At 39.7% G+C, this 25,751-nt stretch overlaps 1 protein-coding gene across 2 annotated transcripts in view; it reads left to right on the top strand.

Moving 5' to 3' along the window:
- Positions 1-25,751, top strand: part of NAALADL2 (N-acetylated alpha-linked acidic dipeptidase like 2) — a 988,342-nt gene that overhangs the window by 844,172 nt on the left and 118,419 nt on the right. For both annotated transcript variants that reach the window (XM_078389637.1, XM_072996217.2), the window contains one exon: positions 18,645-18,740. In XM_078389637.1, the coding sequence (XP_078245763.1) occupies positions 18,645-18,740 (96 nt within the window). The remainder of the gene's footprint in view (positions 1-18,644; positions 18,741-25,751) is intronic.

Raw genomic sequence — 25,751 nt, 5'->3', positions numbered from 1 at the left:
AGCCTCCCTCAAATTTACCACCTCCTAATGTATAGTTAATTTTAGTTAGATTTAGCTCAACTGGCAATATAGTCTCAGTAGATTCAGTCAGAGATTTTGGCATTGAGAAAGAACAAAAATTGTTTCATTTTTACTCACAAATCTTCATATATATCAGAATAACAAACAAATCACATTTACTTGTTACAAAGTTTAAGAGCTGAACTTGTTAACTTCATTATTTTGACTGACTGGTTACAAAAATACTTCACTCAGACTCCACAACTGTCAGGCTCTAACATGCACAGAACACCGACACTGCTGACACATTTGGCTGTTCCTGTGTGACTGATATTCAACCCCAAAGTTTCTTCAATTCAAACAGCTTAAAGGCATAATATGTTGGTTGGTGTATTTCCAACCTCTCCTGCTCTATGATCCATGGATATTAGAAATGGGAAGTAGGTAACCAGGTCTCAGGGGGCCCATGAAGACATGTAAAGAAGGTAAGCCGTGTCTCAGTTAATAAAGCCACAAATAATTTGAGATGGCTAATCACCTCCATCCTTTGGGTTTATTCTTCCACTGAATAGCCCCCTGCTATTCAGAATCAAGCCACTAATCAAGGTATGGCATCTCCTTCTTCATATCATTTTGGGCTTGGATCTCAAAAAAACCCCAAATATCTTATGTAAAGCCCCTTTATAGAACTCATGCATTTGTTTTACAGGCTCCATCTGTCTGTGGAGCCATTCCTTTCCTCCTCTCTTGAGCATACATTAGCACTTTTTAAATCCTACACAGTGCATTGAAGGGTTGCTCAGTTTAATAGAAGCCAATAATGCATTAATACATTACTCATTGTGAAGGGTGCTCTTAAATATTCCCTTGGATGCTAATTTAGCTGGATTTTGTAGCAAGAACACACTGACATTGTTAAGGGTAATAGCTCGGTGTTTTACAAGACAAAACACGCATGGAGGTTAAGCTGATTGTATGAGTTGTTTTATGTGAGTAGTTTTGAGTTCATTGTTACGCAATGCCATTGGGAACTACAAATCTCTTATTCCATTCCTTGTATGGTGGCAGAACTACTGCTAATACACTGCTGGTGCCATACAGCTTTAGAGGATGACCTTTGGGTCCCCTTTTGGACTGGAGAGCTGGGAGGGATGCTATGGATCATTGAGTCCAGCCTCTGTCAAGGAAGCACAGTAGATGCCTAAACCCACTGAGGTATCCAACAGTAAGGAGATCCCGAGCATGTGAAAATACTTGCTTGTACGCAATATGGTGCCCAGGTTTCAAAAAGTCTGCAGGTGATAGTGACCTCATGGCACACTAATTAAACTACAGTAGTGCAGTCAAGACTCTGCTCACAACCTGAATTGAATTGTGCACTTAGGAAGCCAGCTAAAGGTTGACTTAGCCTTCAGTCTTCCCAAGATTGGAAAGTTGAGTACCCAGATAGCTGGAGGTAGTGGTGGTAATGTGTAGCCTGCATTCTTAGGCATCTGTCAGTCTCGAAAGACCATGGTAACGCGCTCTGCATGAGTGTCCTCTCCAGAGCATGAAGCCTGGGTAGAATAATATGGAGGATAGGCTGTTACCCAAGCAGCAAATCCCCCCTCCCCACATCACTGAAATAGTCCAATGGAAAAGCAAGGGCCAATACAACTGGTTCCAGCAACGTCGCAGGAGTTGGCAGAACGACATGAACTGCCTCCGGGACTCCGGCTCCAGATTTTGCCTCTAACTCCTGAAGCCTTTTCCATGAGCGGATATAGCCATAAGGCAGTGGAGGTTTGGAAACTGAGTTTTCCTTCTCCTAGATGGGCTCCTTCCAAGGCTGACGAGCCCCACCAACCCAATATAGCATTGCATAATTCTTTAAAATTTGTACTGTCCAGAGAGTGCTTTAAGTGCTATGGGGCAGTATATAAGCAGAATACTTGCTCATACGTATGAGGAAGCGGACTTGTGCATAAAAGCTCACTTTGAAATATGGCAGTTAGTCTTTAAAGTGCCACGTCTGTGCCTTTACTTTTTATTTTTGTTTTGTTTTTGTCTGATATATTAGCACAAACTAACATGGTTACTTCTGCTACTTTTGTGCGTGCTTAAGCTTTGTATCTTTACGTTGTTATTTTTTCTAAAAAATGAAATCTAACAGATTTGGTTGTCTGTTACAAGTAATCCATCTCCTCACCTTTTCTGTTTTTGCTGTTTTATTGGATTTCTTATTTTATGTACATCAGTAATGATGTCAAGTGACAGGATGAATGTCTCCTTTATTCTGATTATTTTTAATCAGAATGTGAAAATCTTGAAAAAAAAGGCACTAATGGTAAATGAGGGTCAACAAGCTGTTATGATGGAGCACATATCTGAGAGAAGCAGGCTGAATATCATCATCATCATTGCATTCTCGAAGGCTTTCACAGCTGGGATCTGATGGTTGTTGTGGGTTTTTCGGGTTCTTTGACCGTGTTCTGAAGGTTGTTCTTCCTGAAGCTTCGCCAGTCTCTGTGGCCGGCATCTTCATTGCTGGAAGGGATCCTATGGATTGTTGAGTCCAGACCTGTAAAGGAGGCAAGAAGAAGAGATGAACTCCGAATCTCTGACTCTGTAGCCAGATACCTACATCGCAGAGCTATCCAGGAGTTTTTGACATTGTGGAATTTCTTTGCTAGGTTAGACTTAACGTTAGTCTATTACAGGTAGTGGAGGAGAGATATGCAATCAGCACAGTATGTAATACTCAACAACACTGATGGCTCTTTATGCCTAACATCTGGTCATTGGTGGTATGTTTCTGTCTGAATCGAGAGATTCTAGTTTAGTTCTAGATAAATCTATACTCTACAAATATACCAAGTTCTATTTTTAAAAAAGATGTTTTTAAAGGTGAAAGAGGAGATCTAATTTACAGCCCATCTGTTGTTTGCTTGCGGTTCCTTACAGGGTGCAGATTCAAAGACAGGCTGGCCTCTGGCTTTTAAAGTTGGCTTTTAGAATTATTTTAAAATGTGTATTTAAATGTTTTTCATCTTCTTCTACATTGCTTGTACAACAACCCTGTTGGGTGGGACAGTGGGTACTTTAAATATGGGATAATAAACAAATACTGAAAAGTACTTCAATTGCAGGGACATGTGCCAGTAAGGGACTGACAGGCTGAGGGAAAATCGGATTTCCCCAGTTGCTTGGCACCTGGAAATGCTGCTGTTTCAGTATTCAAGATTACAGGAAGTGAGGGAGGAAGCCTCTCTCTCAAAAAAAGTCTGCAATAAGACTTGCCCAGCATTGCTGCTGGTGGTGTCTGTGCCTGAGGAATGGCGATGTGGAAAAAAGTGAAGCAGTAGTCGGAAACTTGATTTTCCACAGGCTGGCTGGACAAATCAGCTACATCCCATGATGATCCAGATCTTGAATTTTACAGTTGGCCAGACATGTTCTGATTACTATTATTTTATTAGGGTAAATGTGAGCTAGTTTTCTAGGCCTGCTTCTTGACATAATAGGGCATTTTTCATAGGCAGTAATGGAATGGATTTAATTATCCTTTTGTCAAATTCTAGCTTTGCAATTCCTTATTTGGATGGATAGCTGGGTGAGCTGTTCTATTTCAATGTTACATGCATTAACCGAGAAATGGAACACCCAGAATATTTCAACAAATAGACTCCATTGGACAGTTGGAATTTTAGGATATTCTACTGAGTTTCTGTTAGTTAAATCGGGCTTATGTACAGCTTATCTCCTGGTTGTCTGTGACTAAGTATGTAATGATTGCTGTCATATATTCTCATTCTCAAGGAGAAAAAAATGGAATGTCTTAGCCATCAAAAGACTGGATCAAAAAACTGTCCACCACTGCAAGGTTTTTTGGTGTTTTTTTTGGTTCTATGCAAGAGCAAAGAAACTATGACTTTTTTTTTTTTTTTTTTTGCAAAACACTCGATTTCCCCCCTGTAAAATATTAATTCAGCTTCTGAATTAAATACTAAGTTATATGTCCAGTTGCAATTAGTGGTTAAATAACTGCTTTAGGCATGCCTTGACAAACCTGCATATTGAACTATTCATCCTACCAAGTGGTACATAAGCATGGAACCTCAGGATATCAGAAATGAAAGGAACATGAACTGCTAGGCAGACATATTTTTTAAATACCTCTTTAAACTTTTAGAATAGCTGTAAATTAAATCTGCACTAATTGTGTTGCAGAGTTTTAAATTTTGCCTAAACTCCTCTAGCTGGACAACAGGGATTCACTGAGCAGAATTAGCTTCAAGTCCCCCCGAGGTAACCACCCCTTATTGTCTCATCAACTGGCATTTACAGTCCTAGTAACTCACTCTGAGACATTGGTAAAAGAATGAATAAAAAGGTTTCATTTACTCACAGTTGAATGAATCAAAATGGCATATTGTGCACAAATGACTGCTTACAGACTTTCAACAACAGACCTCAGCAGATTAACAGCCTGCTTACCATGTCCTCCTGCAAACTACATTCTAACTGTACACTAACTCACTAACTGCTAAGAGACTAAAAGGGAGGATAAGAGACAATTAAGCAGTGAGGGGTGGCTGTCTTTGAAATCAGAGACAGGGAAGGAACAATCGGCTACTGGTGGATTGATTGATTGACAGTCAGCTCAATCCAGAAAGGTCCCTCCCAGCCAAACCTGCTTAAAGGCAGCATATGAGGTTGAAATAACTTCAACAGATTGCTGATAAAAGCAGTTCTTGAAAGACTAGGATAAATATTTCCTAAATTATTTCTCAACCAACACCATGTAAGAGCCCAGCTTTCCTGCTGCCATCCACTGCATTCGTTTCTATAATCTGCTGCTGCTTTTATATCATTTGTAGGTCACTTTCTTCCACCAGACATATCAAAAATTTTAAAATAAAATACTTGTGGTCCTTAATGACTGATGGATTTATTTGATGGACTACAGTTTACTTCCCTAGATAAATTTCTTCCAGCATGTATCCCATGGAATATCCTGGGCAGTGGGACTTCTCATAAAGAATGTGGTACCATCAGCACACTATGCAGCCAGATCAGATAGTGTTATATGTTGTTATAATAAAGCTGACACAGAGAGTGAGGGCAAAGCTTCCTATATCTGCATTGACCCAAATGGGAAGTAATTTTCTTTTCTTGAACAAACATCCCTCATCTAAAAAAGAGTAGATTCTTTCTGCAAGTTTGCTTATTAAAGAAACCCTCCTTGCCTTGTACAATGTAATGTAATTTGTGCGTATTAAAAACTCCCCCCCCCCCCATAACGTTTGCTTTCTAGGGTATAAAATGCACAATATGACACTTTTGTTGTCAGATTTTGTAGAACTAGTTGTGTGATAAGACGATCCTGAACAAGATTGATGTTCTACTTATTTTTGAAATTGATGTATTTATGCCTCCAAATGATCCCAGCTCCCAATATACTGCATTTTTCCGTGTATAAGACACCCCCATATATAAGACACCCCCACTTTTCTAATCCAAAATTAAGAAAAATAAGTGGGGCTTAGAAAGTGTAGGGGAAAAGGGATCAAAGTGCTGCAGAATTGCTTTGATCCCTGCTTTCCCCTCCACTTGTTTTTGTTCTCTCCTCAGCTTACTTCCGTGTATAAGACAACCTTCAATATTTAGTCTAAAGATTTTAAACAAAAGTATAGTCTTATAGACGGAAAAATACGGTAGGCTTTAATGTCCTTTAATGCAGATGGAAGGCTTCTCCACCTCAGACTAATCTCAGCATGCCTTCTTACTATAGGCAAAGGGCCAGTACTTTTCTGTGTTTTCCTCCTGCTGAACCCCCAGCTTCACATTGTATGAGTATGAGTGTGTGTATCTTTTTTAATGTGACATTGCTAATAGAAGGCAAGCTTTATTTTCATGCCTGCCTGTGTCTGAGTGCTTGCCTTCCTCAACCCATCTGTATATAGGAATGCATATCTGCTAGTTTGTGCATCTGTGAAGGTAGGTGTATAGATGCCCGTTTGTGCCCTTTGGTCTACCCCTTTTCGGTCTCCATTGACACACCATCTTTCCCACCAACAAGATGGCTGCCACTGTTGGTGGTTTCTATTATGGTATCACAGTGTCCAGTCCTGTGTTCTTTGGCGGTGTTTCTACAGTAAAAAGAAAGAATTCTTTGTTGGGTCATCTGTTCTGGAAGGTAGGTTTTTATAGTGTGAGTTTAAGTAAGTCCTTCCTTAATTAGTTTGCCTCAGATTTTATACTACTGCACAGGTAAAAAGGGGGGCATGTGAGTTCTAATTAATGTAGCAAATGGATAGCTAAATCTATGGAGCAGGTGGAGTGCATTTTACATCAGTGGGAGTGAGATACGACATTATTGTCTTTGCTGCCAATTTTATGGCTGCTTTGGGAAAATCAAATGCTATATTGTCTTACTGGGACCAATTGCAATAAATACTTTATAGCTATTAATCATGAGACTGATCATTTGGCATCATTAAAAAGTTCCCAGACTTCTTCTGTGAGACCTTTAAAAACCGGCACTTCGTTTTGTTGATGAACTGCAAATGACTCATCATGACAAATGTTGCAGTTAAAACTCAGGTTGCCAGGATGGTTTCGATTCAGAAAATTGGGGGACGGACCCTAGGAGATCAAAAGTGGAGTCCATCCATTCCCAGTGAACCTTGGACTGTCTTTGAATTGATCTCCAGTGGATCATTATTTCTCTTTCCCCATAGGCTTTTCTATGTGCATATATTTATTATTGTACAGGTACTAGTATCTACCTCAGTCAGGCCTCCTTCCAAAAGAATAAAGCTTATAGGTGATTAGAAAAGGAAGGCAGGAAATATGGGGACATATTTCAGTCCAGTCGTGGGAGTAAGCCCCACTGAATTCAATTCAGTTTAGTTGGTTTGTGAATCTGCTTTAGTCACATCTGGAGATGGAGCTTTTGGATTCTCCCTCCCCCCATAAATCCCATAATTCTCCATTCTGGGAGTTCTGCCTGACAGACAGATGACGTAGATAACACCTAATTGTGGCTCATGTGGGAGAAATGCTTCACATTGAAAGCTTTAAGACTTATTTAGGCCAAACTCTTCCCAAGTTTCCTTTTTCTGATGGTTGTTGTGGCTTTTTCGGGCTCTTTGGCTGTGTTCTGAAGGTTGTTCTTCCTAACATTTCGCCAGTCTTTGTGACCGGCATCTTCATAGGACAAGAGTCTGGACGGACAGAGTTCTGACTCCTGTCCTCTGAAGATGCAGGCCACAGCAACCATCAGATCCCTTCGAGAATACATTTCCTTTTTCTAGTTTAGCGCTAGCTGTGAGCTTTGTTTCTGAACAGGAAATTTGGTGGAGCTAGGTCTAGCTAAACTTCAAAGCCTTCCAAAAGAGGCCTTTCTCCCAGGTGAGCCATATTGAGTTGTCTCTAAAATACCTGTGTATCTTGGATTCTTAGTCCAAAAAATTCAGAAAATCTCATTCCTAGCCATATCCTGAATTCCTAACTGAATTGGCCCAAATTAGATCAGTTTATATGAGGTTCAGATTAAAGTAGGTCAGATTATGTTCTGAAACAAAGTGGAAGAATCCAAAGTGATTTGGATTGATTCAGGACTTCAGACTGAAAAACGTGAGTGGGAAAGGGCCAAACTATGTTTTTCTAACATGCCAAATAAGAAAAAAATACAGTTGTGCCCCGCTGGACGATTACCCCGCTCTACGACGAATCTGCTTTACGTTGATCTTTACGTTGATCTTTTTAGATTGCTTTTGTAATCGCAAAACAATGTTTTAAATGGGGTTTTTTCTCTGTGCAATGATTGGTTACCTGCTTTGGGAACCAATTTTCGCTGATCAGTAAACAGCTGATCGTCGGGTTTCAAAATGGCCACCAGCTGAAGAAAATGGCCTCCCGCTGTTTTCTAGGACGGATTCCTCGCTTTACAGGCACAAAAAATGGCTGCCATATGGAGGATCTTCACTGGACGAGCAGGTATTCAGCCCATTGGAACGCATTGAACGGTTTCAATGCATTTCAATAGGTTTTTTATTTCGTTTGACGATGTTTTCGCTCTACAGCGATTTCGGTGGAACGAATTAACGTCGTTGAGCGAGGCACCACTGTAGCAGGGTGGTGTGATATGGGGATGAGGGCTGTGCTCATTGACTTCTGCCAAGGAATCCCCCACTACTCCCAGAGAAAGCTCCATGGTGTATCACCAGTGTTGTTCCTGATTGGGTAGGATCTGAAAAGGTAATGTTTCATGGTCATTTCAGGTTTTCACAGAATTCAAAGTCTTGTTCTCCTGACATGCCTGGGGACTAGACCCTAAAGTATGTCATTTCTTGAATCTAGTTTCCTTTATATTATAATCAATGTCATGTGGGGAAGGCTGCCCAAAAACCTAAATGGGAATAGGGAAAACAGAAGCCTTCCATTCTACTTCTCATAGTAGCATCCAAGTACATAAGAGCATTCTGTTAAGTAAGCTTTTGATCCAGAGATCTGTGAGTATTCAGAATTATTCACACAACCCTTGCATGGCAATTTTACTTTTTCAGTTTAACAGAAGTGGGTTTGAATATGACTGTCTTTATCTGTCAGGAATGTCCCAATCTAAAGAAGGGTTACCAGTCAAGTCACTCTTTACTGGGCATTTGTTGAATAAGGACATAGCCATTGAATGAACCAGTCCTCCTTCCCCATTTAATGACGAAGCCAACGTTGTCCCAGAAAAATCAAATCTTTTAGTTGTCAAGGTTGTAAAGATTCTCTGCCATTTAAGCTATGCAAGAAGTTAGTTTTTGTGCTGATCTAGGCATTATTCCCACATCTGCATACATCAGGAGATGTGTGAATTACTAATACATGAAGGTGACAGATTGGTACAACCTGTTGCTTTGGAAATTGCAGTATTATATCACACTGGTGTGCTTCATTTCAAACTAGTTTGAAATAACTGCTGCATCTCCCCCTACCTCCCCCCCAAAAAAGAAATAAAGGGCTACATCTCATTTTGCCCGTATGCTGGTTCAAGTTCAGAAACTCTGCTTCATATTGCTTTTTTCAATCATCCTTTTTTTTAAAAAAATGAAGTTTTCCTCATCAAAAGCCAGATCAGGAAATATTAAGAGCAAAGTAAGAAAAAAGGCATGTTATTCTTAGCTTTCACCTCATCAACCTAATCTCTCCTAAACACGAAGAAAGAAATTGAATGTTGCAAGTGAAATAGGACTTCCATAGACCAGTCCATTTAATTTACTAATATTTGGCAATGGAAGTGCCTGGAGAAGACCCCAAGAAGTTATTTTTATAGACCTAACTTCTGCAGATATAAATGTCAACAACTATAAAGCAAGTTGCTTGTTAAAGTTAAAATATAAAGCAAGGTTAAAAATACAAGTAAACAAGCCAACAAAAATGTGCTATGTCTATTTGAACAATGCTTCTAGTAAATTTTGGATGAGTTATAAAGTCATATTAATACTTCCCGAGAGAAATGCTAGAATTTGTCATTTTGAACTTCTCCCCCTACCTTTAAAATGTCTAAGAGTGATTGAACACAGGGAATGAATCAATTTCTCAGCAACCGCTTATTTACTATTCTGGGGGAAAAGAAAGAAAGAAAGAAAGAGAGAAAGAAAGAAAGAAAGAAAGTGTTCTGCTTATATACCATCCCCATAGCACTTAAAGCACTATCTGAGCATTTTACAGTTTAATTGTGCAGGCTACACGTTGCCCCCCACCCTGCAATCTGTGTAATCAATTTATGGTCTCAAAAGGATCGAAGGCTGAGTCAGCCTTGAGCTGGCCAACTGAATCCTCTGAGATTGAATGCAGATCGTGAGTAGAGTTTTTACTGTCGTATTGCAGCTTAACTGCTTGCCATGAGGGTCTTATGAGACGTGTGTATAAAAGGGGGAGTTTGATATTACAAAAAAAAAAAAAATCAAACTACCACAATTAGCAAAATTCTCCATGAGAAGATTTAAAAATGGAATGATAGGGAAACTCAAATTAATATTTTTCTCCACATGTGCCCAGTGAAAATTTTAATATTCCTTTCATTTGGGGTGCTTTAAAGGTGGTTCCTTGTTCATTTTCCTGTTTTTTTCTGTATTGGTCATTTAGTTTTACATGAAAGAGAACTCCTCTTTTGGGTTTTCCCTTTGTGTTTCTCCATTCATATTCTCTGGAAGTCCACAAGCCTTAAGGAACCCTTAAAAATTACTCCAAAAAAAGCAGAGGCAAGGCAACAGAGAACCAGTCTACTTCAGAAACAGGCAATAGTGCACAAGGCATCATGAGACTATTTCGGCAGCCATTACCACAAGTCCCATTGGCAGATTTTTTAAAAAAAATCTCATTCGTCTGCTAACCAGTTCAAAATGCATTTAAATCCCCAAAGAACAGAAAAGATAAAACAACAGCATGAATTCAGAGTCATACACTGAGCACAACTGACTCCCTGGAACAGCATGATAAAAAAAAGGTGAGGAAATGGCCAGGCAGAAAGACATTAGCTGCCTGGCATAGAGAGGAATCTACCCATGAGCGCAACCCTGAACACCACCACAACAAGATTACAAATGCCATACTAGACGACTTTAGCAATTGAATTTGACCCATGTAAGTTGAGGCATGTATTTGTCAGTTTTGTTTTGAAAAAATATTGATAAAAAGGTATTGACTCCAATTCAGCAGGCATTTGAATCCTCTCCCGACTGGTTCTTACACACAAGGATGTAACCACAAAATGATAACTCTTGTCCCGTAAGTGTGTGAGGTGTCTTGCAGTGCTCTTCAGACGAGAATGAGAACTATCTTCCCCCTTCACACATACAAACTAAGCAGAATTGCACAACTAAAATTTTGATACTTCAGTGCAAAATACGGGGGGGGGGGGAATAACAGCTGCTACTCAGCCGCATGGATTTTTAAATATGAGGCACATTGGAGAAGGTGTTTGCTTTTTAAAAAAATCAATTAGCCAGTAGTTCTCTGGTTGCTCTATATGGTTTTTTTTTAAAACGGAAAAGGATATTTATTTTGCACAAGTAAATTTTACACAGATTGCAGACATCTTGTTGAGAAAAATTGTGGTTCTTGCCTCACTCTTACCTGGATGTACAGAACTGAAGATTCCTCACTGATGCTTTTATTGACATTGGGACACATATTCTTAAGTGAAACAATTAGTAATCAATGTCTTTAGTGGTCAAGTCCTAAAAGAAAGAATGTTCAAAATTCACAAAAAGCACAATTGGTTTAATATCAATTCAGTAATGCCTTTAATATATATTTCTAACAATAGTTGTTTTATTTTCCTCTTTACAGGACCTCATTAAAAAGTTAAGCCCTGTTGATATCTTACAAATAGAAAAACTAGGTTTTGAAAAAACAAGCCCAGGGCATGCTGGCAGTCCACAATGAAAGAAGAACTTAACCCTCCTTGTCTAGTTGTTTATATCTGTTGCTCCTTCTCTTTGAATAAAATAAATCTCTTTCATATTTAGAGTGCTGTGAGAAATAGCTTTTATGAAATGCAATGTAAAGCTGCCTAATATATTTTACAGCGTCTGAAGGGGTTGCATATTTAATACCACCAAAATATGGAGTTAATTATTTAGGATAGTGTTAGATAATTGAAAGAACTGAATGAGGAAATCAGAAGTATATTTTGACACATGCCATAAGTAAATCAAATGAAATGCTTTTTCTTCCCATCTGGAGGCCAGATGTAATTGATTCGTATGTCAGTTAATTACTGACAAGATACCTGAGAGCAGCAGAAAACTGTGTCCAAATTAAAAGGAGACAATTTGTTTTAAGATTCAAGTTAGGTGCTCAATCAAAGTCTAATCAGAAGTAACCCAGTGTTGGAAAAGAGAAGCTTCAATGTCTTTATAATTTCACAAAACACTTCATTAAGTGCATTCTGAAATGATGAGGGAAGCTACTCATTCTCAGTATGCCATGTTTCTGATTCATCTGAAAATCACATTCGGAACGTATTCAGCCCAGTTCAAACCAGTTTGTATGAGATCTGGATTGAGGCAGAACGATCCGAGTCTGTTCCAGAGCATAGCTGCAGGAATCTGAAGTTATATGGACTAACCACAGATGTCAGCAGCACTTAAAATGAGTAGGGAAAAGGCAGGTAACATGGCTGCAACTTGGTCAAAGATGGGAAAAGCCCAGGGGCTTTGATTTGTATTGGTTGCTGAGCTCACCATATGTGTGATAGGAATGACATCAGCGACAGAGGCAAATTGCTGGTGATGGAATGTTTCCTTAGGCCATGTGTACACAAAAGGAAACCTTTAATAAATGGTGGTTTTCCACTGATTATTTTTATTTATTTATTTATTTATTTATTTATTTACATTATTTATATACTGCCTTTCTTCTTCTTGGGGAACCAAGGCAGCTCAAAGCAGATAAAACAACAGATTTTTTTAAAAAACCATATAAATATCACATTTAAAAAAACAATTAAACATATAATGACATTTTAAAAACAAATTTAAAAACAATAGCTCAGTGTTTTAGATGTCTGACTGCAGAGGCAGAGGTTGAGAGTTCGATTCCCCACTGTGCGATTCTATGATGATGATGAACAATTAAAAATCTGTAAGGTAAGACCAGCATTCCTGAGACAACTCACTGCTTAAAAGCGTGCCTGAGGATGGAAGGACAAGAGTGTGGGAACCAACCTGGCTTCTTGGGGCAATGCATTCCAAAGCCTAGGAGCAACCATCGAGAAGGCCTCCCAAGAAGATCTTAAGAGCCGACAAGGCTCATATGGGAGGATGCGATCTTTCACATGATTATGACATGGACATTGCACAGGTGGAGGGTGCAACAGGATTTCAGCAACTAGATCTAAAATACTACCTGAAGGCTGAAAGTTCACCACTACTCTCCAATCACAGTGCTTGTAGGGAAGAATTGTGTGACATTATTAAGGCTAGATTGTCAGCAGCCTGTTTATTTAGCCCTTAGCTGTAGCTGTAAGGATGGAAGGACGTGGTGGTGCCGTGGGTTAAACCGCAGAAGCCTCTGTGCTGCAGGGTCAGAAGACCAAAAGTCGTAAGATCGAATCCACATGAGAGTGAGCTCCCGTTGCTTTGTTCAAGCTCCTCGCCAACCTAGCAGTTCGAAAGCATGCAAATGCGAGTCGATAAATAGGTACCACCTCAGTGGGAAGGTAACGGCATTCCGTGTCTAGTCGCACTGGCCACGTGACCACAGGAACTGTCTTCAGACAAACGCTGGCTCTATGGCTTGGAAATGGGGATGAGCACTGCCCCTTAGAGTTGGACACAACTGGACTAAATGTCAAGGGGAAACTTTACCTTTACCAAGGTAGCTGTTAGTACAGTACTGAGCAAATTGTATAATTGGTAGTGACTGGTCCAAGCTTGTTATCTGCCCTCCATCTCTGTCGTATAACTTCCAGCATTTTTGCTTTGTTGGTTAAATTCATTTAGCAAAGCTCTTTGCCTGTCTTTCAGTAGAAATTGGTTCATTGTTGTCTTTATTACCCGTTTTAATTACATTTATATGAGTGGGGAGCTGCATTTAATTTCTGATTGATTATATCTCCTCATTAGGTAAAGGTAAAGGTTCCCCTTGACATTTAGTCCAGTCGTGTCCGGCTCTAAGGGGCGGTGCTCATCCCCGTTTCCAAGCCATAGAGCCAGCGTTTGTCCAAGGCAGTTTCCGTTGTCACATGGCCAGCATGACTTAGGCACAGACCGTTGTCCTCATATGTCCTCATTACTTCATCTTAAATATGTGGCTCCCAGTTTCCATTAAATGTTTACTCCTACATTAGCCTTATATCTGAACATCAGATTCATTTAATCCAGTGGTTCTTAACCTTTGTTACTCGGATGCTTTTGAACTGCAACTCCCAGAAACCCCAGTCAGGACAGATGGTGGTGAAGGCTTCTGGGAGTTGCAGTCCAAAACTCCTGAGTAACCATAGGTTAAGAACCAGTGATTTAATCAGTCCTGAGGCATCTCAGCTCCTGCTGCACAAATTCACACGGTGCCCCTAGGAAGGAAGCAAAGCAGACTGATGCTCATTTGTCCCCGGCTGTTAATCCTACTCATGCTATCAAGAGGGCTGCAGTTCAGCCTCAAAGAGAGGCAGGCAGGAGGCAGCTGCCTTGCTCTCGCAGGTGAAGTCCCAGAGATGGAAGTGCTCTGGGTCACCATCACTGCAGAAAAGGCAGAGAATTGTCTAGGACCACTGGAAGGTGGTAGAAGATCCCCGGATTGCTAATTGCTATGATTGAAATGTTGTGGTGGGACCTTAAGCCACATTGTAAAGAAGAGTGAGCCCAAATTCCTCCACCTGTCAGGAGTTGTTCCTTTAAGTGAACAAGGGGTTAAATTTAATATTGTAGTAAAGCATGCAAAGTCAAGCCAATGCATGACTGATAGCATGCAGGTGGGACAAGCTTAGATAATGCTTGTTAAACATGTTCAGCTGCCATGTGTGCAATTATAGGCTGCTGACTCTATAAGCGAGTGTATGGGTGCAGCATTCTTGCCACTCAGGTGTGAGTCTGGTGGTCATTTGTTTTACTTGAATATATATGTTATGTTGCTCTGAGAAGTCTATGCCAATGTATATGTTGCCATGTATTTATGTCTAACCAAGCCTAAAATATTATGATATAAGTTGTAACAGAACTCTCTCTGTGCATTTTCTTACGTCTGGGTCTTTGTTCTGCCAATGAAGGGGAGGATTTGAAGCAGTTAGATAAGAGGTGCTGTGTAACTGGTTGTCTTTAGTTCCAAGGTTTGTTTTTCCCAGACAGAGTGCTCTTACTAGCTTCATATCCGAATCTGACTCCAAGCTTTTGGAGAAGCAATATCCATATAAAGCCTCTGGAGTTGGCCCCACGCCAACACCACCATGACTTACAAGACTGATAAAATCATATAGAAAATGATTACTTCAGGTTATTGCTGCTAAAGGTGGTTCCAGAAGCTGTTGAATCATAAGGTCTACGTAGTTTTTCACACATAGCTTCTCCATTTCGAGTTAAAAGAGGATGTACTCTTTTTTTCACATGGATGTAAGTGTTTAATGTTTTTTTTTAAAAAAAAATGTGATAGTTGTACCATGTTTTTAAATCTGTGGATTTATCTACTCTGAGCTGCTTTGGTTCCCTTGTAGGGAGAAAGGTGGCATATGAATAATATAAATAAAGTACGTAAATTTGTTTGAGCCTGAAGCAATCTGAACTAAATCAGGACTGAATTGCAACTTAGGCATCAGTCTCTAAACGAAAGCAAGAACCCTTACACAGCTGTAAATAAAACCAGTGGTACATCATTCTGCTGCTTGCTTCTTCTGAGTGACAGAGTGCCACCAGTATTCCATGCAGAGGAATGTGTGAAATTAGGTACTTATGTACATGATATTGTCTTTTTCAAAATAGCATGGCAGTTGTTTACATTGCTTGGATAAATATTATGACATCTCTACTGCACAAGTGTGTACTGTTCCTAAGATTACAAGTGAGAAATTATTTAACCCAGTTGTTCAGAGAATTTTCTGTAAAGTATTAATAACTTATTAGCACCCTGCAAATGTGCTATGTATTCCTGCAATGTAAAGTTCCAACCAGGCTGGTTCTTGTTTTCTTCATTTTGCTTTTGAACCATTTGGTTTGTTTCACTGAACAATTTTGTGAGCTGGAAAGTCACAGTCAAGGTGACTTGACTATCCCTCAGAAAGGCTTGCTTGGCCAGCCTATAAAGACTTAGTTGATACTGCAAGAGAGTTTGAGAGGCCTTTTCTTAGCTAAGTATTGCTTGCTACCCATAGTTTTAAATACAAGTGAAGTTCCAGATGGTGGGAGATTGGCAAGATAGTCATTCATCCATCCATCTATTCATTCATTTATTCATTCATTCATTCAGCTTGTATCCTGCTGTACTCTGAAGCACTACTCTGGACAGTTACAACACATATAACAGAGAGCAAAAATAAAGATAAAAACATTAAAAGCAACATCAGTAACCCTAAAGACATAGGGCACAGAATAGTCATATAAAACTATATGACTATATAGGACAGAGGAAAGAAGGGGGAAAGTGATCAGCTAGGTCCGTGCGGAAAACCTCCTAGATTTTTACCCCGCTGCTCTAGACTATGTCTACTCGGGGCGGCTTACATCAATAAAAACATCAATATCTCATGGATAAAATCACAATAATACAATTATAACAATTAAATTCCAAACAAGATATTGCCAAGATGGCATGACTTAAAAAAGAGAGAGAAAAGAAAGAGAGAGAGAGAGAGAGAGAGAGAGAGAGAGAGAATGAATGGGATTGTATCACAGGGGTAGGGGTGGGGTTCTGGTTGTGGATGAAAATTGCTTGGAACAGAAATTGCTAGAAAGCTTGCCAAATATAAACCACCCTTGAAATGTCACCAACGTTTGAATGTATTTAAATGAAGCAGCCAGGCTTAATTCCTTGTAGAGAAGGGGTGCAAACTATGAGAAGAAGCTTTTCCGATTCCTACCTTTTCAGCCAGTGAAGCTGAAAAAGAGCCAAAAGCCCCCTCCCGCAGAAACGTCCTGGCTGTCAGAAGCAAGAAGAAAACATTGCGAAATGCCAGGCACAGCTAATCAATCCTGTTAAATCTCTGAGCAGCATTAATGTTACTTTTAAGCCCAACGTTTCCATTTCAACATTTCACAGTAATATGCGGCCTCTAAAATGGAAGGAACTTTCTAGTGAGCGAGGAATGGATTAACCATGGTTTTGGCATTAACCAGTCTAAAATTCGGGACTCTAGCAACTGTATATAAAATGAATTCAGCACCCAAGAGGTGGCTTTAGAATGTCAGCAGTTCAAGCTTGGAGAATTTCGAGAAACCTACTCCTCAGACATGGGTGTTTATCACCTACGTGGGCAAACATTACCAGAGGAGAAAAAGTCTTCACCAGAATTGCATTTAGAATTCTTCAATCCTACTTTTGACTATAGTGGCTCAATATTCAGATGCTAAATATTTCAGACCCATGATGATGATGAAGATGAGCACCAGCAACAGCAACAGCAGCCATTTATCTTTTCTATAGTCTCTTAAAGAGTTTATGTACTTCAAGTGTTTTATCTGTCTAGTTTTTTTTTTCAATCATTATCATTACCCCCTTTATTATAGGTAAGAGCTCTGTGGCTGAGCAATGACTGTCTTGGTTAAAGCTACCTAATGAATTCACAGCACAAGTCAGCTTCAAACGAGAAAGGACTCAATTCAGTCACGTAGCCACAAAAACCTTCCTGTGTGCCAAAGTTTCTTATTTATTTGTTTATTTGTTTGTTACATTCATATACCACCCATCTTGTGGCAAGCCACAACTGTGGATGACGTACAGCAAGTAAACCTATCCCTCCCACCCCACAACCATCCAAAAAGACAAACCAAATTCCTCGAGAAACTATGATGGTGATAGCTTTAAAAATAATTAAAAACCAGACATCAGACAATAAATCATCAGGTTTCCTGCAAGGGAAGGATACTCTTAGAGGCCTCTTTTAAAAGCACAGCTTTCACTAGCTTTCTGAAGGTGCCGCGGGAGAGAGCATGGTAAACTTTTGCAGGTAACATATTCCAAAGCCTTGTGGCCACCACCAAAAAGGTCCAGTTTCTCAACAAGTAAGCCCAGAGGTGGCACAGGTACAATACCTTTCAGATATTGCCATCTGGATTTTGTGAACCTAGGTACATGTCCATTAGCATGAGTATTGTACATGCTAGTGCATTTTAAGGCTATTTAGGTTTTAAACAGTTTCTCTGTTTTTCCAAGCCACCATGAAAGTATGATTTCATGTTTTCCTGCAAAGAAAAAGATTCCATGTATTCGTGAAGGCTTTCACGGCCGGGATCTAATGGTTGTTGTGGGTTTTTTGGGCTCTTTGGCCGTGTTCTGAAAGTTGTTCTTCCTAACTTTTTGCCAGTCTCTGTGGCTGGCATCTTCAAAGGACAGCACTCTGTGCTGTGCCCGAAAAACCCACAACAACCAAAAAGATTCCAGTTGCAAGGAATTTGTGCATGTGAGCACCTGCAAGGGATGGTGTTTCATGCCATTCTAGTGTTGCTTATTTTTTTTTGTTCAAAAAAAATGCAAATACTTTTTAAAAATCCTAGGTACTTTAAAGGTAAAGTGCAATTTCTCCGATAAAGGCACTTTTTGTTTTTTGATAGTATTAAATAGAGAGAGGGAGAGAATTTCTGACAAGTCAATTAGTCATTTGGTCTTGAAATTATTAGCTACATTAAAATGAAATCAGTATGGATTTTTCTCTCCTTCAGCAAAAGAATACATTGAATGGGGAGGTACATTTGCAAAAGACAGGCATCATTACTGAATGATATGAGAATGAGACAGAAAGAGAGGGATGGGGAGGGGAAGAGCCGGGGGGGGGGGGAGCTCTTTGTTTCTGTTCCATAGGGCTGGAATGAGTAAATTAGATCACTGAAATAAAGTCTCATCATCGGCACAAACTTTAAAACAATTTGAGGTCCTTTGAACCTTTCAAGAAAAGCCAATGAAGTATTTGAGGAAGGAAATCAATAAGGCATCTTAAAGGTTTCTTCTTTTCCTGCCCACAGGCTGTGAGCTTTCTCTCTGAAGTTCTTTTCCCTGTACATCCAACAGCATTGGAGGAACTGGATTTTTCCTTCACTCCGCATGAATCCATCGCTAAGGTAAAAGGAAATTAAAAGCTGTTTCTCAGTGATACAAGTGTTTTGTGTGTCTTTCTCCAACAAGGGAGGCATTTCAGAGGAATTTCAAAATACATATTTATGTATGTCAACTCAGTAGATTATTTTAATGTGGAATTTATCTATGCACAAGGGAATCCCATTAAATTTAGTAGGACTTGCTCATGGGAAAGTGAATGTAGAGATTACAAGCTAAACATTGACTTTCTCATTCTTTGGAACATTACAACTTGTTTGCTTGTCTGTCCATGTGTGTAAAGACCCATTGGCCAAAATGTCCTGTTGCTTAGGATAATATATCAGACTAGAGTAGGCCCATAGAATTAATTTGATTTTAGGTAGTCTACTTCTCCATATGTTCCATTAATTCAAACAGGTGCACCCTAACTGCAACACGCCATGCTAATATAAGTGACAGTTAAAGCAGACCCATTTGATTTAATGGAACTTATGAAGGAGTTGACTCGCCAAATCCTCATGAATTCAATAGGCTTACTCTAGTATACTTTACTACACTAAGCAACAGAATTTTGGCCATTGGCAGATTTTTTTTCTTCAATTTTCTTTTTGGAAACATTCAGAACAGAAAATGAAATTTGGTATACATAGAGCAGCATGTCCTGATTACCATACCATGGAATGTTTTAACTCACAATGTTGGTAATTAGTCTCACATCAAAAGGTTAGTGAACAAGACCACTGCATTAGATCCCATTTATGCCTGCAAGTACATGCTGAGGGATGTGCATAATCGTTGTCTAGTCGTTTAGTCGTGTCCGACTCTTCGTGACCCCATGGACCAGAGCACGGCAGGCCCTCCTATCGTCCACTGCCTCCTGTAGTTGTGTCAAATTCATGTTGGTTACTTCGAATACACTGTCCAACCATCTCATCCTCTTTCGTCCCCTTATCCTCTTGCCATCATATTTTTCTAACATCAAGGTCTTTTCCAAAGAGTCTTCTCATGAGATGGCCAAAGTACTGGAGCCTCAGCTTCAGGATCTGTCCTTCCAGTGAGCACTCAGGTTTCATTTCCTTTAGAATTGATAGGTTTGTTCTCCTTGCAGTCCAAGGGACTCTCAAGAGCCTCCTCGAGCACCACAATTCAAAAGCATCAATTCTTCGGCAGTCAGCTTTCTTTATGGTCCAGCTCTCACTTCCATACATCACGACAGGAAAAACCATAGCTTTGACTATGCGGACTTTTGTTGGCAAGGTGATGTCTTGGCTTTTTAAGATGCTGTCAAGGTTTGTCATCGCTTTCCTCCCAAGGAGCAGGGGTCTTTTAATTTTGTGGCTGCTGTCACCATCTGCATTGAAAGTAAAATCTGTTACTGCCTCCATATTTTCCCCCTCTATTTGCCATGAGGTGATGGGACCAGTAGCCATGGTCTTAGTTTTTTTTTTTTTTTTTTTGATTTTGAGTTTTAGATCGTTTTTTGCACTCTCCTCTTTCATCCTCATTACAAGGTTCTTTAATTACTCCTCACTTTCTGCCATCAGAGTAGTATCATCTGCATATCTGAGGTTGTTGATATTTCTTCCAGCAATCTTAATTCCGGTTTGGGATACCTCCAGTCCAGCCTTCCGCATGATGTATTCTGCATATAAGTTAAATACTCGCTGGGTATTTTCAAGAAACAACTGAAAACATGGATGTTTAGGCAGGCCTTCCCCCTTTCCAGTTAACTCCTAATTATTCTCTTTTCTTTTTCTACCACAGTATACCTTGTTTCTTGCTATCTTGGAAAAATTTATTATTTCTTTTTGTTAATGCTAATTATGTTATGTGGTATGTTATATGTTTAATTGTCTTATAGAGTGTGTTGTAAGCCGCCTAGAGTGGTCACATTTGACCAGATAGGTGGGGTATGTATGTATGTATGTATGTATGTATGTATGTATGTATGAATGAATGAATGAATGAATGAATGAATGAATGAATGAATGAATGAATGAATGAATGAATGAATAAATAAATAAATAAATAAATAAATAAATAAATAAATAAATAAATAAATAAATAAATAAATAAATAAATATAAATGGGCAGGGGGACAATATACAGCCTTGTTGTAGTCCTTTCCCCATTTTGAACCAATCAGTTGTTCCATATACAGTTCTAACTGTTGCTTCCTGTCCCACATATAGGTTTCTCAGTAGGTAGATAAGGTGGTCAGGCACTCCCATTTCTTTAAGGACTTGCCATAGTTTGTTGTGGTCCACACAGTCAAAGGCTTTTGCATAGTCAATGAAGCAGAAGTAGATTTTTTTTGGGAACTCTCTGGCTTTCTCCATAATCCAGCACATGTTAGCAATTTGGTCTCTAGTTCCTCTCCCCCGTCGGAATCCAGCTTGTACTTTGGGAGTTCTCGGTCCACATACTGCTGAAGCCTACCTTGGAGGATTTTGAGCATAACCTTGCTAGCGTGTGAAATGAGTGCAATTGTACAGTAGTTGGAGCATTCTTTGGCACTGCCCTTCTTTGGGATTGGCATGTAGACTGATCTTTTCCAGTCCTCTGGCCACTGCTGAGTTTTCCAAACTTGCTGGCACATTGAATGTAGCACCTTAACAGCATCATCTTTTTAGATTTTAAAAAGTTCCACAGGAATGCCATCACCTCTACTGGCCTTATTGTTAGCCAGGCTTTCTAAGGCCCACTTGACTTCACTCTCCAAGATCGAGCTTAAAGACCAGTGATCTTGCAAACAGGCATGATTTTACAGGCTCCGTTTCCTCTCTGCCTTTTACTGAGGAGAAATTCATAAGAAGAATCGATGTGTAGATCCTGCAGGTGGGGCCTGACAGTCATGGGTTTTTAAGGTTTCTTTTAAAATCCTAAAGATCAGGCTACTAACATTTAAAGAACATCAATTGCATGGGATTTCCATTTTGCCTTGGTTGGAAAGGAAGACGGACATTTTGGCATGTGTCCTTGATGCTAAAAGGATTTCAGAGGGCCAAGATGAGCTACAGTTGCTATAAATCATCTATATTTTCTCAGCCCCTTTGAAGATATCTGGAATGATTAGCAAAGAAAAATGCGCTTTCAAATAGGGAAAGCATTATTTCTTTGATATCATTGTCAAATGAAATTCTGCAATGCATGTGTGTATGTTTCCAGATCCTCATTTCCATGTACAGTAGTGTTGTGTCCAAAGCTATGAGACCAGACTCACTGTCATAGGAGGCTGCCATGCTGAACCAAGCTAGATGCCTGTTCTTCATTTCACTTGCATTCTAAATACAGTGGTGCCTCGCTTAGCGATCGCTCCGTTGAGCGACGAAATCGCTTAGTGACGGAGTTTAAGCGATCGCAAAAGTGATTGCTTAGCAATGGTCCCTATGGGGAAAATTCACTTTGCGATGATCGCAGGGAAGCAATCATCGCAAAGCCCCCATTTTCAGCCAGCTGATTGGTGGTTTCAAAATGGCCTCCAGGTAAACAAAATGGCCACCCGCTGTGTGTCCTCGCTTTAGAGGCACTGAAAATGGCCGGCCCTATGGAGGATCTTCACTTTAAGGTTAGTTTTGAAGCCCATAGGAACGCATTAATGGCGTTTTAATGCGTTTCTATGGGCTTTTTAATTCCGTTTAGAGATGAAATCGCTTAGCAATGTTTTTTCCTGCATGGATTAATGTTGCTAAGCAAGGCTCCACTGTATTTGTGATGACTTGCTTCATGAGATCATTAAGGGTGCTGATGAGTGAGGAAAATGGGTAGGAAATTAGATGTCATTGACTATACTACTAGTGACCCATTCTCCTTTAATTCTACCTTTGGTTATCCCTCTTTTTTTCCATATCCAGAGGTCCGGCCATCAGCCCTACCAACTCCATTAGGGCACTAGACACCATTTTATTTATTTATTTATTTATTTATTTATTTATTTATTTATTTATTTATTTATTTATTTATTTATTCATTCATTCATTCATTCATTCATTCATTCATTCATTCATTTATTTATTTATTTATTTATACATACCCCGCCTATCTGGACCACTGGATCACTCATAGGCTTCAATGCATTGAGTTTGAGCAATTCAAATTGGAGAGGATTATTTTTCAGCTTCTTTCTGAAGGTATTATGAAAACACTCCAATACCTTATATGTAATATGGAGATACCTTGAGGCTTAAGAAGATTAAATACAAATAACCAGAGGAGTGCCCTGTGAATCCCTCTTGTATGCAAGATAGTCCTCTGTAACTTGGGATGTATAGTCATGGCATGAGGGAGCAGGCCGGTAGGTGGGACTCATTCAGCCCTGGAAGGCAGCTCATCTAGGAGAAGGAAAACTCTGACTTGAAACCTCCATTGCCTTGCAGCTATATCCACTGATGGAAAAGGTTTCAGGAGTAAATCTCGAGGCAAAATCCAGAGCCAGAGTCCCAGAGGCAGTTGATGTCATTCTGTCAACTCCTGTGACGTCACTGAAACCAGTTGTTTTGGCTCTTGCCTTTCCATTGGGCTATTTCAGCGATGTGGAGAGGGGGGGATTTGCTACTTGGATAACAGCCTATCATCCGTATTATTTTATCCAGACTTTGTGCCCTGGAGAGGACACTCCAGCTTCACGTACAGCATCAAAACACTAGACGCTGTTCCAAGTCCTCCATACAGAGCATGTTACCATAGTCTCTCGAGACTGAAGGATGCCTATGATAAACACCTGTATGACACGAGTAATTTACTTCAACCAATCTAAGATCTGGCTTGATAGTTTGGTAACAAACACATGGGTTGTTTCCATCCTGGACATGAAGCTCAAGGAAACTGCACCACATAATATTTGGCTGGTAGCTACAAGGAGGAACCAGCTAATAGGATCGAAGTAGGCTGAACTCTCCTCAGAATTCTTGATAGTGATCCATCCTCAGTCAAGTCCCATGACTTCTGAAGAGTCACGTAGCTGGCTGTTAATTCCCCCTGCTCCCTAGACAATCCTTTTTTTTTTCCCCCAGACGATGAAGAGTAGCAGAATGGGCTGGAAAAGGTTTTGGCAAATGTGTTGAAGAGTCCATGAGGCTTTTGAGCACATAAGCGTTCTCTTCTCTTGTTCCCCAAGCATTTGACTGGAATACATCAAATACTCAAAGAGGGTAGACCTGTGCCCATATCTATGCTGAATCCGCTGTGAGTCTTAATACAGCCACTTGACTGTGAAATGTTTTTACTGGTGTTGAATTAATACAATATATTTTTTGTATCTCACTTTGTGCTGCCTACAATCATGGGAAAAAGAGGCTACAAGTTCAAACACTTGTTTAAAATTAGCACTAACATACCAACAGAAGGCAGAAATAGAGGATTTGCCACACAGTTCATTTAGGTACCCAACTTTAAAAATCCTTACCATGTTGTTGAAGGGACGCAAACATTGATCAAATGCACAGACACCAAAATGGTATGCTTTAAAATGGAAATAGGAAGGTCAATTAGGAAAGTGGCTGCATTATCATTACCTTTGCCAAGGCAAAACAGATTTCCTGGATGCTCATCTGCTTGACACATTAGTTGGATAAATGATTTTTATGGGACGTGAATTCATCATTTTAACTGTATTAATTACATACTGCTTATCTGGTTGCATTGAAATTTTAATTATATACAATTTTTTATGGATGTGTTATGGCTTGTGGCTGAAATAAGTGCATTTGTACTGTACTGCATGTAAAGCAAGATGAGTTTGGTGTAGCACAGCAAGTTTATGATCCTTACTATGTGGCTGGCAGCAGGTAAGGGATTATGAAATTACTTCTGAATCCCTTTCGTGTAAGGAAAATACTGATACAGCTTTTCTGGTAAAACTTAGAAATCTAATTCCTTCTTGGATCCCTGTATTTTGTTTTTTTCATTATCATTAGTAGAATTTAACAAAGTTTCTATTTTCATGCCAGCATCTGCTTCTTTGATGGGAGAAAAGCTTTCAAGAACTAATGGAGCAAATCATATGAAAAACATTTCTCTTTCAACTTAATCCTGAACAGAACCCTTAGAGGAAGATTAGTGTGAAGTCCTCAAAAGCTCTTGTAAGGTTCTGAATAACTGTGTAGACCGAGTTACCCTCCAAAAAATGCATTTCTGGAGGATGTGGCTTTTTGATCTAAACACTGTACTTTTCCTGCCTCAGCTTCCTTATCCTTACACAAACTGTAACCCACTCAGGGGGGATCATTACTTTCATTCCACACACAGCTGTGTGCCTACGTATTCAATTAGGTATTTTTAGATACCTCAAGCCAGATCCCAAACTGTATTGATAGGACATCTCTAATTTGTTAAATATTTGTGTTGCCTACAACTCTCAAAAGCACAGGAGCTTTATCAGGAGAGAGAAATGAAATTAAAATAGTACACATGTGGGAAATGAGTGGTTTTTTTCATTAAACACCATTGGGCTATGCTATGTCTGCTTACGGACTAAATGCAAAGACTCTAACAAAACCACACAGTTCTATTTCCTATTTGGGGTGGCAAGGTTTGAGCTTATCTGAAGCTATTTCCTCCCATGTGCATTGGGAATGGATCCTGTTCATCACCCGATGCATCTCCGTCTCCCCTAGATGCTAGCTGGAGGGACCATCCAGGAATGGCGGTCCCTTGAAGACCATATGGGTGTATGCCACTCTGTGTTTCCCTTCCACTGAGAGGCATGGGCCTCAAGCTAGACCATTTCATATCCCTGTCCCTGGTTCTATAAGGGGATTCTTCTTTTACTGTGGCCATGCTGTTACCCACCTACTATCCTCCTATTGCCTGGATCCAACCCAATACTCCCAAATACCAATCAAGTTGTGACAACAATAAAAGGGCTCACAAGACCCCAGCAAATCAATCAATACATAATTTCCATGAAGGAAACCCAATAATCACATTAGAGATCCAAATGATTGTTTCTCTTTTTCTCTTTATTTCAGCCTGTTCTGAGTTGCTCAGTTTCCAATTCTTAAATTGTCACGGTTATTAAAAGGAAAAAGTGATCA

The sequence above is a fragment of the Pogona vitticeps genome, chromosome 3, assembly GCF_051106095.1.
Source record: "Pogona vitticeps strain Pit_001003342236 chromosome 3, PviZW2.1, whole genome shotgun sequence".
NCBI lineage: Eukaryota > Metazoa > Chordata > Lepidosauria > Squamata > Agamidae > Pogona > Pogona vitticeps.
Note: the sequence above shows the minus strand (reverse complement) of the source record. Positions and strands in the feature narration are given on the sequence as shown.